Source organism: Uloborus diversus, chromosome 4 (assembly GCF_026930045.1).
Source record: "Uloborus diversus isolate 005 chromosome 4, Udiv.v.3.1, whole genome shotgun sequence".
NCBI lineage: Eukaryota > Metazoa > Arthropoda > Arachnida > Araneae > Uloboridae > Uloborus > Uloborus diversus.
In genome coordinates, this window is record NC_072734.1 from 70,875,683 (window position 1) to 70,892,320 (window position 16,638).

At 31.2% G+C, this 16,638-nt stretch overlaps 1 protein-coding gene across 1 annotated transcript in view; it reads right to left on the minus strand.

Moving 5' to 3' along the window:
• LOC129220625 (protocadherin Fat 4-like) overlaps positions 1–16,638 on the minus strand; it is a 190,189-nt gene that overhangs the window by 159,618 nt on the left and 13,933 nt on the right. Inside the window, 2 exon segments of the mRNA XM_054855055.1 lie at positions 11,220–11,276; positions 14,996–15,156. Of these exon segments, the coding sequence (XP_054711030.1) occupies positions 11,220–11,276; positions 14,996–15,156 (218 nt within the window).

The window sequence follows — 16,638 nt, forward strand, 5'->3', positions numbered from 1 at the left end:
AAAATTGTAATACACAAACACTTCTACTTCTGTAACGATAAATTAAATACAATCATGCTCCAAATTTGAATTTAATGAGCTGAAGCAGTTAAATTTAGAAGCTATTAGTGAGAATCTGAACAATAATTAGATCAAGTGAATCTGGATTCTGTTACACATTATCACACAATAAGAAGGAAAGAAATAGATCATTTACAGTGAGGCTTCAACTTAACCGATTTCGTTTCCCACTTCATTTCACTACAAAAAAAGGTATGAATTTGGAACAGCTTGACGATGTTTTTTTTAGCATGTATTTCGTTCTTGATGCACTTGAATCTACTAATAAAGTGCTTTTATTATTTGTTCTGGTATGGAATATTGGAATGAGAATGATGAATCGTTAAGATATTTTACTTTTGCAAATATATCAAATCTGACAAATGCTAAGCATGCATGAAGATCCCAGAGCGACATTGTTAATAAATGCATGAATTTGAAAAAAAAAATGCAAAAAATGGAAGACGTTATCGTCTGCACAAAAAGAAAGATAACAGTAGTAATCAGAAAAGACATTTTTGAATTCACGTTAAAATAAGAGCAACTTTTCTTTGCTGTACTGATCTAGGAATAATTTTGCAAAAACTATGAAACATAAAATTAATGAAAAGACCTATATAATGACGTTCATGTCAGAGAGAGAGAGAGGGAGAGAGATGAACAGTATTTCGTAGTATTAAGTCATTTTGTTCAAAGAATTTATCCACATCTATAGTTATATTTCTACTGAATTTGGGACAACGGACTCAAATAATTATGTCTGCACACGATGGCTATTGCAAAAAATTCCTGCACAGAAAGAAAAAAATCAATAATGGGAATTGTATGTGGAAAGGAATTACAATTGTAGAACAGGTTAAGGTGGCTTGGTACCACGTCAATTGCAACTCAAATCACATTGATGGGGAGTAAATAGAAACCATCATATCTAGAAATCTGTACATGTGATGTTTAAACAATAAACTTTCCCTTGTACCTTTTGTTTGCTTCGAAGTTCAAAACAATTCCTGAGTCACAAAGGAATCTTATTTGAAGGCATTGATGCGAACTTTCCCACACTCCGAACTATCTTTGAATCAATGGAGAACGCGAGGTGTGTTGAAAGTGTGGCAAAAATCACCCAACTTTGTTTTTTGAAAGTTTAAATTGGTGTCAGTTTTGAGTTTGTGTTATTGCTGTCAACGTAACAGTTACCTATTTTTGAAAGCTACTGAAGAGAAAAAAAAAGAGATTGCACATATTCGACGTTTTTGTAAGCGATTATATCGTGGTTAAAAGTGAAACTCTTAAAGTTAGAAAACGGCAGTAGCAAATATTTTGTTCCATTTAAGTTCAAAACAATACGGATGAGATTTTTTAAATATGTTTTGCAATCACGTTAAATGCAACAACTGTAATGCAGATAATACCTCTAAGTTACAAAATCCTCGAGAAGGCTTTGACACCGCCAAAAAAATGTAGCACATAGTACTGAAATGTGTTTTAATATTCCAAATCCCTAAATTGCGACACTTTCAAGAGAAGTTTAAACGTCTCTTAAAAGTATTTTATTTTGACGATCTTTTACTTTATTTTAATACATTTTTAACTTTTGGCTAAACGTGTTTTAAAAAGCTGAACGTGTTTTGGCTTTTTCATAATTAAAATTTTCAAGTGAAAAATAAAATGGAATATTTTAATTTAAAATGTATATAACACATTTAAACCTTTTTAGTGCCAATATCAATATTGGAATAAACACCAATATTTTATTAGTGCTTTAAGTATAATTATATGTTTATGAGTTATCTATCATTGTATACATTACATAAAAATCCAAGAATTATTTTTCACAAAATCTTGTGTAAGTTGAATATGTTTTTTATAAACTTTAGTGCAGAGATAAATCATTAAGTTTCCTACCACACGAATGCAGTTTTTCTCCATAATGATTAACTTCTACTTGATTAAAATTAAATTATGTATATATTTGGGGATGTGAATGACGAAGTTCCAACCAGGGATGCACCAATTAATCGGTAGCAATCGGTAATCAGTCGCATTGCGGATTATTTATAACCGACTAGTTTGGCAAAGTAATCGTCGGGGAAATGCTTTTCGATTAAAATTACTTTAAGTATGTTGAGAACAGGAAACTACTGACTGAAAGACAAAAGAAAATGTAAAATTTTATTGTTTAAAAAAATTTAGGCGGTTGTGAGATAACTGTCTGTCCTGGTTCTACACCTTTTCGCTAAAATTTTTGAGGGAAGACTTCTATTCGAACAAGAAAAAACCATTCATTGTATCCCCTGTTTATGCACATAACTATAACATACATTTTACAATTTGTTTTTAAAAACTACTTCATTCCCATTCAACAAAATATATAATGTTGTTTGTAATGTTTTGATTTTTAAAAGATGCTTTATATTTTATTTTTATAAAAATTGATGATTGAAGCACTTATACTTGCCTTGCGATTTTGATTAAGAATAAATGTCTTGGATTAAGTAACTACTAAAACGTAGAATTGCCTATTGATCATGGGAAACTAACTAATTATTTGAATTTTTATGCCTAGTTAAAAGAATACTATTTCATTAACATTAATAAGAAAATTGGCTCACGGAATTTAAATAGGAGCTTTTAATACTTTTGGAAAACCATAAAACTGGAGAAAATCAATCGTTAGTTGCAAAAATAAACAAACTATTGATTAGTGCTTGACAGTCGGAACTACAAATTCGAAAAAAAAAAAAAAAAAACATGATAATGTAGAAATTGTAGCATGAAAAAACATTATCATTGAAAATTATCGGCAGCAGATTATCTTCTGCCAATCAATCGATCATCCTTAATCGGTCAATTTGCTTATCGGTGCATCCCTAGTCTGAACTATTAAAAATTTGGAGATATCTTTAGGTGTCTGGTGGGTAATGTACTTACTATCGCACGTTTTACTATCGCATATCCAGAGTTGTTCGTAATAAATATTTTTTAAGAACTTATTCTTACACTTAAATGCTTTAAACACATTTTGGTACATTTTTCAAAATTCTGTAAGAGAATGAGCAGGAAGTAAATTCTTCTGCTTCAATAAACGAATAAGAAGTCAATTACTGAAAAGGGAGAAAAAAAATAGCGTCATTACTTCACCAGACGGCAGGGGGGGGGGGAGGGTTGCACTTGCAAGACTTATTTTAAGTTAAAATCTCCCAAGACTTCCAATTTCCTAAAATATCTGCGGTTTTTCTTTCTGTCTCTGACTTTTCCTAATAGCACATACGGTTTTTTCTTATTATAATGGTAATAGCTTTCAAGCAATTCTTTTGCATCCGGCTTTACCGCAGTTAATTTTCTATTAAATAAATAGTAAAGTCATAGTGATTGAAAACAATGCCTAATTATCTCGTTCTAATACCTTATCAAGAGTGTCTTGCATATTTTAAACTTTCGTCTTCTTAAGAATGTCATTGTCTTGGTTATTATTATAAAGATAAGATAAATTTAATTGACACTGAATTCCATTGAATTAAAACTTGACTTAAACAACCAAATTGAACATGATAATAACATTTTGAACTTTTTTGATTGTGTTATACGTCGTATTAGGCAATGAAAAATTTTATCGTTCATCGAAATCAAAACATATAACTTTTAATGCTTATTAATATAGATAAAACATCTCGAATTTGTTGGAAAAACTATGAATTGCATTCGTTTTTCTAATGTGATCTCGAAGAAGCAATTTAATCCAATAAATAGGAGAAACATTGTCTCTAACGAAAACTTCTCCATTACTAAACTTCAACTACAACATGTATACCAAGTAGTAACATCACGTGTTAACCAGCAGCTAAAAAAAATCATTAATTTCATATTATTTTGTCTTAACACGATTTGAAACATTCAGATAGGGGTTTGATACTTACTTCGCTTTTTCCGGGAGTTATGAAAAAAAAAAAGATCTTCAAGTGCAAACAAGAAAAAAAAAATCCACGACTGCTTTTTACGCGATTACTTTAGCACGTGGTTGTGAATGATAAAAAGTACTTCTTTTCTGCCTCAAAGAAGCTAATATTTGATTAACCTCTTGCACGAGTTAACATTTGTAGGTGGGAGTTAACTACGAAAATTCAAGACATAATAAAAGTGCTAATATAAAAAAAATAACTTTTTCAGCAGCAAGTGTCGAACCTGCATTCCTTTCATAATTTACAGCACTCATTAAAGTATTTATGTATGCCGTGCTTTTTCATAATTGTAGTATTTTTAAAGTCTTTAAAATACAAAGCCTAACTGACGAGACGTATGTTTGTGTTTGAAATGTCTAATAGACAGAGGATTATGGGCTAACTACGCATTTCTTGCTTTTTAATTTCAGCTTTACACAAAAGAAATCGCATAAGGGCTCTTCTTAAATGACGTCGCACTTTTTTTCAACGTATTTGGCCATTCCCCCCCCCCCCCCTCCTCCCGTCGTTTCAACTAATTTTTACTCTTCGTCAATCACCATATACCTCCTCTCTCCATGTCACGTTACACTGAATATTAAAAAAAACATATTGCTATTTTAAAAAAAGGTTTTTATGTCAACAGAAAAAAAATAACAGACGTAACTGGTAGATAGTTTAATATTTTATCCAAATCAGAATTTGTTGAAACTCTTAAACTCAACTTATGGAAACATTTTGAATGTTAGAAAACGATGGGCGAAATAAGAAAAAAATACTCTAAATGTCATTCCAGAAACGCAAAAGCAGTAAAACCCATTACATAGTTTATGAAACTGCTAGGTATGTCAAAAATGAAGAACGTTTTTCGAATTAAAATTCATCTAACTTTTTGAAATGCGCAAGCTACTGTTGAATGTAGTTTTCTGGTAGTAGTTATGTATTCACAGCTATTGTTTGGATTGCATCTGCTTGACAAAATTTTCGCGTCAAACTTTGAAATTCTGATGCGGTAAAACAGCGACGCATTTCATTGCAGCTAAATTAATTATCGTTGTTAATTAAAATTTTTCTGTTTGAAAGAGTGCTTCACTGAAAATAAACGTGATTTTTTCTTCAAATAAAATATGCACAACAAAAGGACTTGTGCTGTCATTTAAAATGACTTTTAAAATTGTCGATTTGCATTTTGAAGAAAACTTGAAAACAAAGCGTGAGCTGAAGTATTTTTGTAGTCCACGTTTTATTTTATAATTGAAATGTTTAATTCGCAACTTTTGCCGATTGATTTCTATGTGCTTAAATATTTTTATAAATCACTTGGTGATAATTCAGAAGAAGCAGAACAAATTCTTGGATGAATAGTTAAATCAATATATTTTGGCCGCCAAAAATTTTAAATAAAAAATACAACACTTGAAGTCATTGTGAAATCTTTAAAAATATCAATTTGTGATCTCTAATTTTATTTTTTTAAACATTTCTGGAACAATGAACTTTTATGACCTGAAAAGTTAAACTGAAAACGGAAGCAAAAAATTATTAATTGCTTAATAAATATGTCAATTTGACGTAAAATATGAATTATTTTAAATTAATATTAGAAGAAATTTATTTAGATGCTAGTCCTTTGAGACATTTAAATTTTAGTGAATAAGATTAATACTGAAACTTATCAAAGTAAGAAATTATCTACTCCCTCCTTCCCATTTAAGAAAGAACTAATTAAGGATAGGTGACCTTTTTTTCCAGTTTAGGTTTTCAATTCAACAGCTGCCTTTTGAAAACATTTCACACAAAATCCCATGAATACAACCAAACCTTTAAATTCAAAACCGTGCGTTTTTTGTGCGAATATATTTCAAATTGTGTGGCGAAATTTTTCCTTCCATTTCGTTAAGCACACATTAATAAAATCAAAATTAGATTACGCGAATATCCTTAAGCCCTTTTAAAAGAATTTCAATTCTGATTTTACAAAATGTGCTATGTTTTCCTTCAACTGTTATACGTTTAAAGACAACAGAATGAATGTGTTCAACAGGAAGCTATTCGTAGAAATAAAATCGAAAAAACATCTTTAAAATGCTGCATTTTCTTCCCATCATGAGAATAAAAGTTTTTTAAATCATGTCAAGTGTTTTTATGATCTAATTCCACTTGAATTTTTTTCAGAGGAATCATCTTCTCAATGTCAATATAAAAAAAAACTTTAAAGCTAAAACGTGTATTTAAGATCACACTGACAACGGCGCAAACAATACGTGCGGAAATTTTCCTTCAAATTTAAATTCTTCATAGTGAAAAGAAACTTCAAATTGAGGCTTTAGGCACATTAGATCACAACAAAATTTGACTGATAATGAACACAAAAAGGGAACATTTAACAATATAAAGTATTTTAACGAACTATTTGAATGCAAAATTACTCCCAGAAAAAAATCCTTTCTCTTCAATAATGCTATAATAGAAATAAGGGAAGAAATTAGGACAGCAAATACATCAGAAATCAGAACACCGATAACATAAACAAGACAATTTGATTCACTAAAAGATGAATTTTGCACGCACATCTCGTTGAAGCTGAGTGAGAAAGTATTTATGTAGCCATTATTAAGTTCATATTTCTGTCAATTTATAATGCTACTGAAATTTTCAAAAAAAAAAAAAAAAAACATAGCATAAAAAATCCTCAAATTGGCATGATTTCCATAGAAATTAAAATAAAATACTAAGCATATTATCTTTGACTTGTGCAAACATCATTAGAGCATTTTGGTGTCCAAGTTTTTCATTAGCTTGTGCGCATCGGAGATTTCCTGATGATAATGAGCGTTTCTCCAGATTTTCCCTTCAAATTTTCCTAAGGCTTGTTAACGTATGTTTTCGAGTTAGCAGATCGTATTGCGCCTTAATCATTTCCGAATTTATTTAAAAGTATTCTTAGTAAGCTCGATATATATATATATATATATATATATATATATATATATATATATATATATATATATATATATATATATATATATATATATATATATATATATATATATATATATATTCTTTTTTGTGATTGGTTAATTGAGTTAATTTCCATGTAAGTGTAGTGACTTTGAGCCGTTTGACTTCAAAAAAATAAGTAAAAAAGGTTAAAAAGAAAACTTAAGAATCTCAGTGCTGCACTCACCTGGCAAGGTTATAAAGATAGTTCTATGTAGTCATTATTTTACGGAAAAAAGTGGCAATGTTGTACATAGCTAATTAATACTTCATTCATTAATTCTGAAGTTACTGTTTGGAAGCTATTTAGAAACTTTATTCTGCTGCACTACTTATATTAAAGTAATTTATTTTTGCGTCATATTTCTGACATGGCTCAAATGGATTCTATATAACCATACTAGCCTACTTAAGACCTGACTTCAAAAGTCATTTTAAATTTATTTTATCTTTACATATTAATAGGCAAGCCATTTTTTTTTTTTTTTTTGGTACTGATTTCTCCTCTGTTTGTGTGTCTTTTTGTTCAGTAGCTATTACCGAGTTTTAGTGTCATTAATAAAAATTTTTGAAATTGAACCCTAAAAAACGGAGATATTAATTAAAAACGCATTTTCGTCCTAAATGACTCTTTCTACGTGAACGGATGGTCCAATTTTTTTTCCAAATTTGATATGGTTGGAAGGGTTTTTAAAAAAATACTCCTAACGAAGAAACTGCCAGGGCGCCCGAGGTCCAATAACCTAAATCCACTAGAAAAAAAAAGTATTAGTGTTTTTTAGCTGTCGAAACTCGAAATTTTAATTTTTTCTCTTTTCCATTGTCGAAATTCATTGTTGGAAGCGTGAAACATTTAGTTTTAACTCATTTTTTAAAACGCTCTTTCTACACGAAAATTGCATTTTAGTGCTTCGAGATTGGTATGGTTGGAAAGCTCTCGAGAAGAAGTGAAAAATATTTCTAAAAACGTTGACCATCCGTTTTACGGCTCAAAAACGGAAGTCTGCTAAGATAAATAGAAACGGAGCTAGAAGCAATTATAAGTTAGCAAAAATTCATTTTTATTTTATTTTTCCCGCAACTTAGTTAGCGTGAAGAAATTGCTGGATGAAATGATGTGAGTTGCCATTTCTCGCTTGAGCGTTAAGAAATGAAATTCTTGCATTCGTTTTTATTATGAAGCTTCGCAGGTAACTACTAGCATTTAAAATATTTTCGTTTTGATGATGTTTTCACGATTTTAATATTTAAATAAATCATTTTCCGGAGTGATGGAGGACTTTCAGTTTCGATAAAATCAACTTCTTTAAAAAAATTTTTTTAAACACAATACCTGCATTTGCTATCACCACAAAGAGATCGCAAGGTGAAGCTTGATATGAGTGGCACTTTATTATGACATCCAGTGCTTTTGCATGAACAATTATATGTTGCCACGAGTAGAGTTCGTTCATTTGACTGTTGGAAATTTTATATTTCATGCCTACTTTTACCAAGAATATTGCTCGCACAGAAGTTTTACGTATTAAAGGAGTTTAGCGGTATCATTTCATTCAGGAAGACTTCCATAATTGTGAAATGGGCGAACTTAAACCACTGGTGTCAAATTTTTGCCACCAATGCCAGGGCGAGAAATATTTTTCTTTTGCATTCGTAAAAGAGAGAGAAAATAAGAGTAGATTCGAGTAGAGAAAATATGTCTATTTGCAAGGAGCTGACTAGCTGACTACGAATGAAGTCCCACTTTAAGGTGGAGTTCGTTAAATTGTTACCGTTCGTAACAAGGGGGAGGAAATACATGACAAAAGGGACAAACAATTTGGAGAATGTGACATAAAGCCTTTTTTTGTCGATAAAAACGTTTGTGAAAACAGTGTGACATAAGGCAAAGGGAAGAGGGAGGATAGTGAAGAGTGAAATTTTGTGACAAAGGGTAGATTAATCAAAAATTTTGAAAAGGTCATTAGTCAGTTGTCCCCTAAACCGTGTAAACAAATCACAAACACGATTTTTTTTAAATATAAAATCGCACTATTATTGTGACGTCCAATTTTTTGAATTTACAATTTTTAATGTAGCAAGTAAGATTCGTTCAATTGACTAATTGAAATTTTATGTTTATAATGGCAGAGATCAAGGCAACTTACTTAATAACATTAAACTTTGAAAAAGAAATATTGTTCATGCAGAAGGTTTATGTATAATCTGAGTTTTACAGTATCACTTCATTTGGGAAGATTTAGATTATTGGGAAATTGGCGCTTTTTATCTATTGGTTTCAAACTTTTGACATCAATTGCAGCGCGAGAAATGTTTTTACTTTGCATACGTAAAGAAACAGTCGGGAAATATATATTCGCATACTGTTACCACAAAAAAAGGGCAGTCCACAAATGAAGTCCCGCTTTAAGGCGGGGTTTACGAAATAGTAACAGTTTGTGACAAGGAAGAGGAAAGAAATGACAAGAGGGACATGCAATGGGAAGAATGTGACAACAAGCCTTTTTTTGATCGGAACGTTTATGAAAAACTGCGTGACATGTGACAAAGGGAAGAGGGGATATGGTGAAGTGCGAAACTTCGTGACAAAGGCGGTTGAAAGTGTTGAAAAGTGTGACATCAATTATGCACCGCCCTTTACCATAAACAAATTATAAAGACGACCTTTTTATAAAATTGTGCTATTATTGCGACGTCCAGTGTTTTCGAATGGACAGTTATATGTTGCTACGAGTAGAGTTCGTGAATTTGATACTAGGAAATTTATATTTCTAATGACGAAAAAGCAACTTACTTAATAATAGTAGACCTTTTTATAAGCAATATTGTTCACGTATGTTTCACATATGTAATTGTAAAACGTACGAGTTGTTTTATGTATAAACTGAGTTTTGATGCTTCATTTCATACGGGAAAATATCTAAAATTGGATAATTCGCAATTTTTAACCATTGGCGTGAATTTTTTTCTTTCCAAAGCCAGAGCGAAAAATGTTTTTCCTTTGCATACGTAAAGAGTAGGGAAATATCTACTATTTGTATAGGTTTAGCACAAAGCAACATGGTACCCAAAATAAATTTGTTCAAGCCAAGAATTTGTCGGTCACACCAATTTCTCAATGGGATTGTTTCCTGCAGTCAAAAGTATTACTTTTAGTCACAGCAGCCAACAGTTATCTTTTTATTATTTTTTTTAAAATCCCGATTTTGGAAATAAACCGTGTCTTTACGACGTTACAAGTCATGTATTTTGGCGCACTACGCCATTGCTGCGGAAAATGTTTACGCTTTGCTGTCTACCGTGTTTCCGGGTTATGATAATTTGCGATGTGCGCTAATGGCATCAGTGAATGGCATTTCATCGCTTTTGATGCAATGTGCGGAAGCAAAAAAAAAAATGAATTTCAATTTGCTCACCGATTAAAATAATTGTTAAATAATTATTTTTTTCAAATTATTTAAAAAATGGTTAAAATCTATGTTTTTAAATATGCTTTTTCAGAAAAAAATCCTTTTAAAATTTCAGAAACGATCCCATTACCGAAATATCCCCTTTCATCCATTTATTTTGAGATTAAGAGACAAAACGTGAAATTGGAATAAATTATTACTGTTTGATATTGTGTCTACATACAAAAGATGTATGTTTCCCGATATGCAGTAAACATGAGTAAGAGTAGAAATAAGAAGTTGAATTCATAAAAGTTTTCTCAAATATTCATTTATGAATATTGTCAATTTTTGACCCTGTGCGAACACTAGTAATTATTATTTCTTAATTTTAGAAAACTATTGAGCAGTTTTAAAATGTTTATTCTCTTTTATACGAAATAATTCTGTTATGCTATTAAAATACGCAAGAAACAGTTTAAAATAGAAAAATTGTGGCTTGAAAAATTTCTGTTAGGTGCATGAGCGTAGATTTAAATAACTATTTATGAAAATTTTCAAATTTTTACGATGTGAACCAACTGAAAATTACCATTTTGTAAATGGTGTATGTGTGTGAAACATGGTTTATATGAATTGAATAACAAAGGGATTAAAATACGAATAAGACCATATTCAAATAACCAAAAACTACACCATGGAAATTCATATACACATAATATGTATGAGTAGTATGAGTAGTGTAGAATGATTCCGCAGAACGAGTTTTTAATAATGAAGCGACGTTAGGAACAAAAGACAAAAAGCAATCAAAATAATATCACTTTTTGCATAAAACACAATCTGATCAACTTACCGTTCCAACGCCGCCCTTGCATGTGAGTTTAAACTTGAGCGCAGTTTGCGGATCCCGCTGTAAAAAGGAAATAAGAGTTAACATTTGTTTTTCTTTCGTCACTAATTTCCAGCCAGTAAAACTGCTCTTATTTGACAGTGAAATTTGCTCAGTAAAATCTACAAAATAATCAGATTTAAGTTTTTAAGCTTTGAATACAAAAGAGAAAAAAAAAAGGAGTCAGTCTTGTTGCCACTGTTGCTTAGACACCAAGTTACAGTCGTCCCTTGCTACTACGCGCTTCGACTTTCGCGGTTTTACTACATCGCGGTTTTTTCTAGCTTTTATTTTTTTCAAATATAGTAATTAACCTTTTTCATGTGCTCGTGTAAACTTTTTACTTCATAAGAATAACAAAGTATGTCTTTTAAGTAAGGTGAGCTCTTTTGAGGGGCTATACTTGTACTAGTTGAGTAAGTGGAGGTATAAAATCTCCGAAGAAAGTGAAGGGAATCGCTATCTCATATTAACCTTTAAGCACTAACTGAAAAGTATAAATTACTGTATTAATACTTGGAGATAAATACATTTGTAGAGTGTAAATGGTGTTCAACAATGTACTAGCTTTTAAAATTGTATACGTAATCCCTTTAATGAGGATGAATATTGGGGAGTTTTATGTGTTCTAATAAGGAAAATATTCGGTTTATAAATACAGAATCCTACTTCGCGGAAATTCAGTTATCGCGGTCAAGTCTGGAACGAATTAACCGCGATAAACGAGGGCTGACTGTACTAGCATTATAGTTTGATATAGTTTTTAACAAATATACCAATTTATGCTAAATAATATTTTTAAATTAATGAAAAAAATCGAAAAACGATAGATTTAAAATATTAAAAATTTTAATAGCAGTGTCTTGACGGACAAAAAGGAAAAAAAAAATATTTGTTCTGAGATTACAAGTAACTTCTATCCCAGTCCGAAAACGTTTTGAGTTTTTGGTAGCAGGGTTCGGTGTTTTAAGTTTGATTTAATTCAGTAGTTTTAATCATGATTAAAATCATTAAAAAAAAATACTTTCATCAGGAATGAAAGAATAATCTCTAAAACTGTAATTTTGTATATTTTATATATTGTTAAAATAATTTCGTAATGCACTAAAAATAATTGATCGAGTTAATTATCTAGTACTTAATTGGAAAATATATTCATAGTAGGTTCTAATAATTTTCTATTCATATGACGATTGTGAAAAAAAGGAGTTCACCAGCCATGAATTTTCATATTCCCATTGTTGATTAATGTTTTAATGAAACTTTCATTTTTACTGAATTAGCCTATCGCCATCACGGATAAGTATTTTGATGTAACTGTCACTATATCTGAATTATCGCATGGCAATCTCTGATTTACGCTTTAATGTAGTTTTCATGATAACCACCAAACTCTTTATGTTTTTTTTTTTTTTTCTTTCTTTGAAACTTAGCTTCATTAAAGATCGGAAGAACATAAAAAACGAAGGAGTAAAAACAATGTTCTTTAACCAATATCCACTCCAGTAAATTGATGGCAAAAGGAGTGATGCTTCCAGGAAAATATAGATGATTTTTAAACATCTCGACTTCAAAAATAAATTTTACGCACTGGCAATGTACAAATAAATCTTTTTCATTACAATTTCAATAATTTTCCGCGGTATTAAGTTTATTTCCAGTTTTAAAACCATGTTAATTTCAATTTTCGAAACGAAATCTTTCTAAATCTCGTAATTTATCGGGAAAACTTTCAAGAAAAAGATATTACATAACTCCGCCCTGATACTACCCAGACGCTGTTAGTTGACGCATCTCACTTGCAAACACACGGCGAGGTTATAACTCAAGGGCAATTTATCAAACAGGACTCCAAAGAACTTTTTTTATGAACGCCATATTTCATGCATTCCACAGTTTTCGACAACCGCCAAATCCTCTTTCGATTGCGGAAATTAATGGCTCGTAAATATTAATTGTCGTAGAAGAAGCAACAAGATTTCCTCCGAATGCCAGGGCTTTAATTCCTGGTTTTTTATGATTCAGGCATTGAAAGTTATGAGGTTTTAATATAAATGCACTTTGGTAGAAGAAAAAGTGTTGCGGAGAAAATAAAGTCGTTTAATGGAGCGATACTGTAACTGTAACTTTATTTGGACTCGATGGCTTTTATGGAAAGTTTAATGGAGTGAGAAGACATGCTTTTGCTGCTTCAAGGACCATGAAATGGAAGATAACATATACCTTTCAACAAGTTCATATATTGTGTGTGTATATTTGTAAAACTCTTACTTCCGCAAAAGGTTCTGTAAGTAAAAGGTAAAACAAACGGTTTAAGAGTTAAAGAATGATCAAAGAAGTCAGAGTCAAGTTTCTAACAAAAGAAGTGCAGGAGCCCTATAGTCTTCAAAACATATTTGCACGCGAAAATATCTAGTAGTCCATTAAAAATAATAACTTCGATTTAACGATATCCTTGATTAAACGATAACTTTTACAGTCCCTTGACAATCGTTAAATCGGAGTTATAAACATTTATTTAAAGTTGAGACGAAGGGAAGGATCTGTGCTCCCGTGAGCTCTCATTTTAGTTAAGCCATGTACGATGTAAGGTGAAAACGCATAGAGAGATGAATTCAAACTAGTGTAATGATTAGTCAGTGCGTAAATGAAAATCTTATTTTCCGCAATAAAAGCTTTAAAAAAAATAAATAAATAAAAATAAAAATAAAAAGATTCCCCAACAAAAGAAATAAATTTAATTAGAAAGATGGAGCAAAAAATAATGTTTTCCTATAAATTTTCTTAAGTTGGCAAACATTATATTAATTCAGTTCTTTTTCTTTGATACACATAAAACCAACCATTAAAATTTAAACACAGAAAGTTTCACTCTTAAAAATCCAGCTTATTTTTCCTTCTGATTCTCAAAAGCAAAGAAAATACACTTAACATTAATAGTTTCCAAAAATGTCAACCGAAAAGATAAAAGAAGAAAAAAACAACTATAACAGAAAGACATCTTTAAAAAAAAACAACCGAACCTTTTCAATATCTTGACCTCGAAAGTAAATTTTCATACGTGGATTAATAACTTTTAAAACTTATGTAAAGCATTTTTATCATGCGTAACATACATCTTTTCTAAAGTTCCAGCTTTGAGAAAAAAATTTTGTCGAAGTGCAATAATGCAGCACGTTTTATTTTCCTATCGAGGGAAAGTTTTCAAAAATATTTATTCCCTTATGAATAATTTCTTTTCGAACTTCTCGAAGAATCCAAATACTTGAGTTTGAAAAATTTATTTTTTTTGTACTTCTGAAGAAAAGGGCATACGTCACGCAAAAAGTTTTGATTTAAAGTATTTCATCTTTAAAAAAAAAGCATGCGAACAAGAAGAACTTCAAAACGGGAGCATTGTTACATTATTTTATTAACATTAAGTTGTACTCACATACACGCTTTTATGCATGCATTTTTGATTTATACATGAACAGAGGTTGCGAAATGACCTTTTAAATTTCAAAAATGAAAGCAAAATTTTAGAAAATAGAAATGATGTTTCAAAAATATTTCGAAATGTCACCAAACTTGGCGACATTCAGCGACTTCTCGCTAAATTTGTCACCAAAAATAAGTCGACAAAAAGGATGCCCACTTGGCGATATCTATTAAATTTACTAACTATTAAAACTAAAACTATTAAAATTCTAACAATTCACAAAATTTGTAACAATATTTTCATTGACAAGTATATTTACCCTATCGACGAGATCTTCTAGCGACCTTGCTAACTTAATAGAAACGGTGTGGTTGTCAAGGTCCTCCACCCTAAAAAAGTTGATGTCGCTCAAACTGTTGTCTACTGGCTCAAGCTTGAACTCATGCCTTGGGTAGACTTGAACCCTGAAGATTTCGCTGCCTGTAAAAGTAAAAATAAAACTCGTAAATGCAATAAATGAAACATAAACGCTTACTGTAATATACGATTAAATTGCTTAAAAAATGCAGCTTGTTTGAGGTTGTAAGTAGAATCACAATTAAAATAGATTTTCTGCATTTAAAATGCAAAAAATAAGGTTTCTTGTGATCACCAGTGTAAAAACTGGGCAACTACTTGATGAAACTTAGATAATAGTGCCCAACCTTTCTTAACCCGAAAGCCGCACATCATATTAAGATGAATTTCGTGGGTCAGAACACATATATAATTAAAATATTATTGAAATAGTTTTGTTAAAATGAACAACTGCGGTAAAGGAAAGAAAATTACAAACCAAGAATTGTTTTATCATTACTGTAGTTTATTTTTTAGTACGAAATTTCCATCTGCTTTCAGAAACCCATTGCTAAATTCAGAAAATGCTAAATGGGCGCCACTGAGAATTTCAGCAACGAATCAAACAACGCATTGCAGAGCCTTTTCCATTTCCATAAAATTTTATGCGACTCTTTCCACAAACCCCACAGACATTACATTCATTTCAAAATGCAGTAAAATTCAAAAAAAAATTAATTTGAATTTGGACATCTTGAATTCAAATTATGTTTTTCGCAATCACGTGTTTTTTTGCGTGTGTAAAGGCATGTGTGTGTGTGTGTGTGTGGGTATGTGTATGAGTGTGTGTGTAGGTGTGTGTGCGGGTATGTGTATGAGTGTGTGTGTGTGGGCGTGTGTTTGTGTCTGTGTGCAGGCATGAGTGTGTGGGTATGTATGTATGTATGTGTGTGTGTGTGTGGGTATGTGTGGGTATGTGTGTGTGTGGGGGGGGTATGTGTGGGTATGTGTGTGTGTGTGTGTGTAGGAATGCATGTGTGTATGTATACGTGTAGGATATGGACGCAACCTGGAGACGGTTTTCGCTAGAGGAGCAGCTTCGTGAGACCGGCCGACGGGTGGTGCTGGCAGAGGGTGTCGCCGGTGGGAAATAAAATGATAGCACGCCAAAAACAGTCAAATGAGAACAATAAGCAATCGTGATTGCTCAAAAAAAAATCCTTTTTTAAAGTGACTACAAGAAAAAATGTTGACACAGTTCACAAACCGAATTTGTGATTACAGAAATTTTACGAGAAAATTTTTGGAACAAAATAATTTTTTTATCTTAAAGAACGATTTTTTTTTTCAAAAATATAGTAAGAGGCAGTATTTTTATCTGTATATCTTTATTTTTATAATAGGTAATTTTTGATCTCAAATCAAGATTTTTTTTAAATTCCTTAAAATTGTTTCTCATGTGTATTTTACTCTTCTCATAAGTAATTGACTCACCTCATAAATAGTTATCTTCACAAGCAACTAATTCCTTCCATAAGCATTTTTTATGCTCATAAGCAATTTTTAGGGGAGACTGGGGGTACTTGATCCCTAGGGATACATGATCCCATAGCCAAAAATGTACCA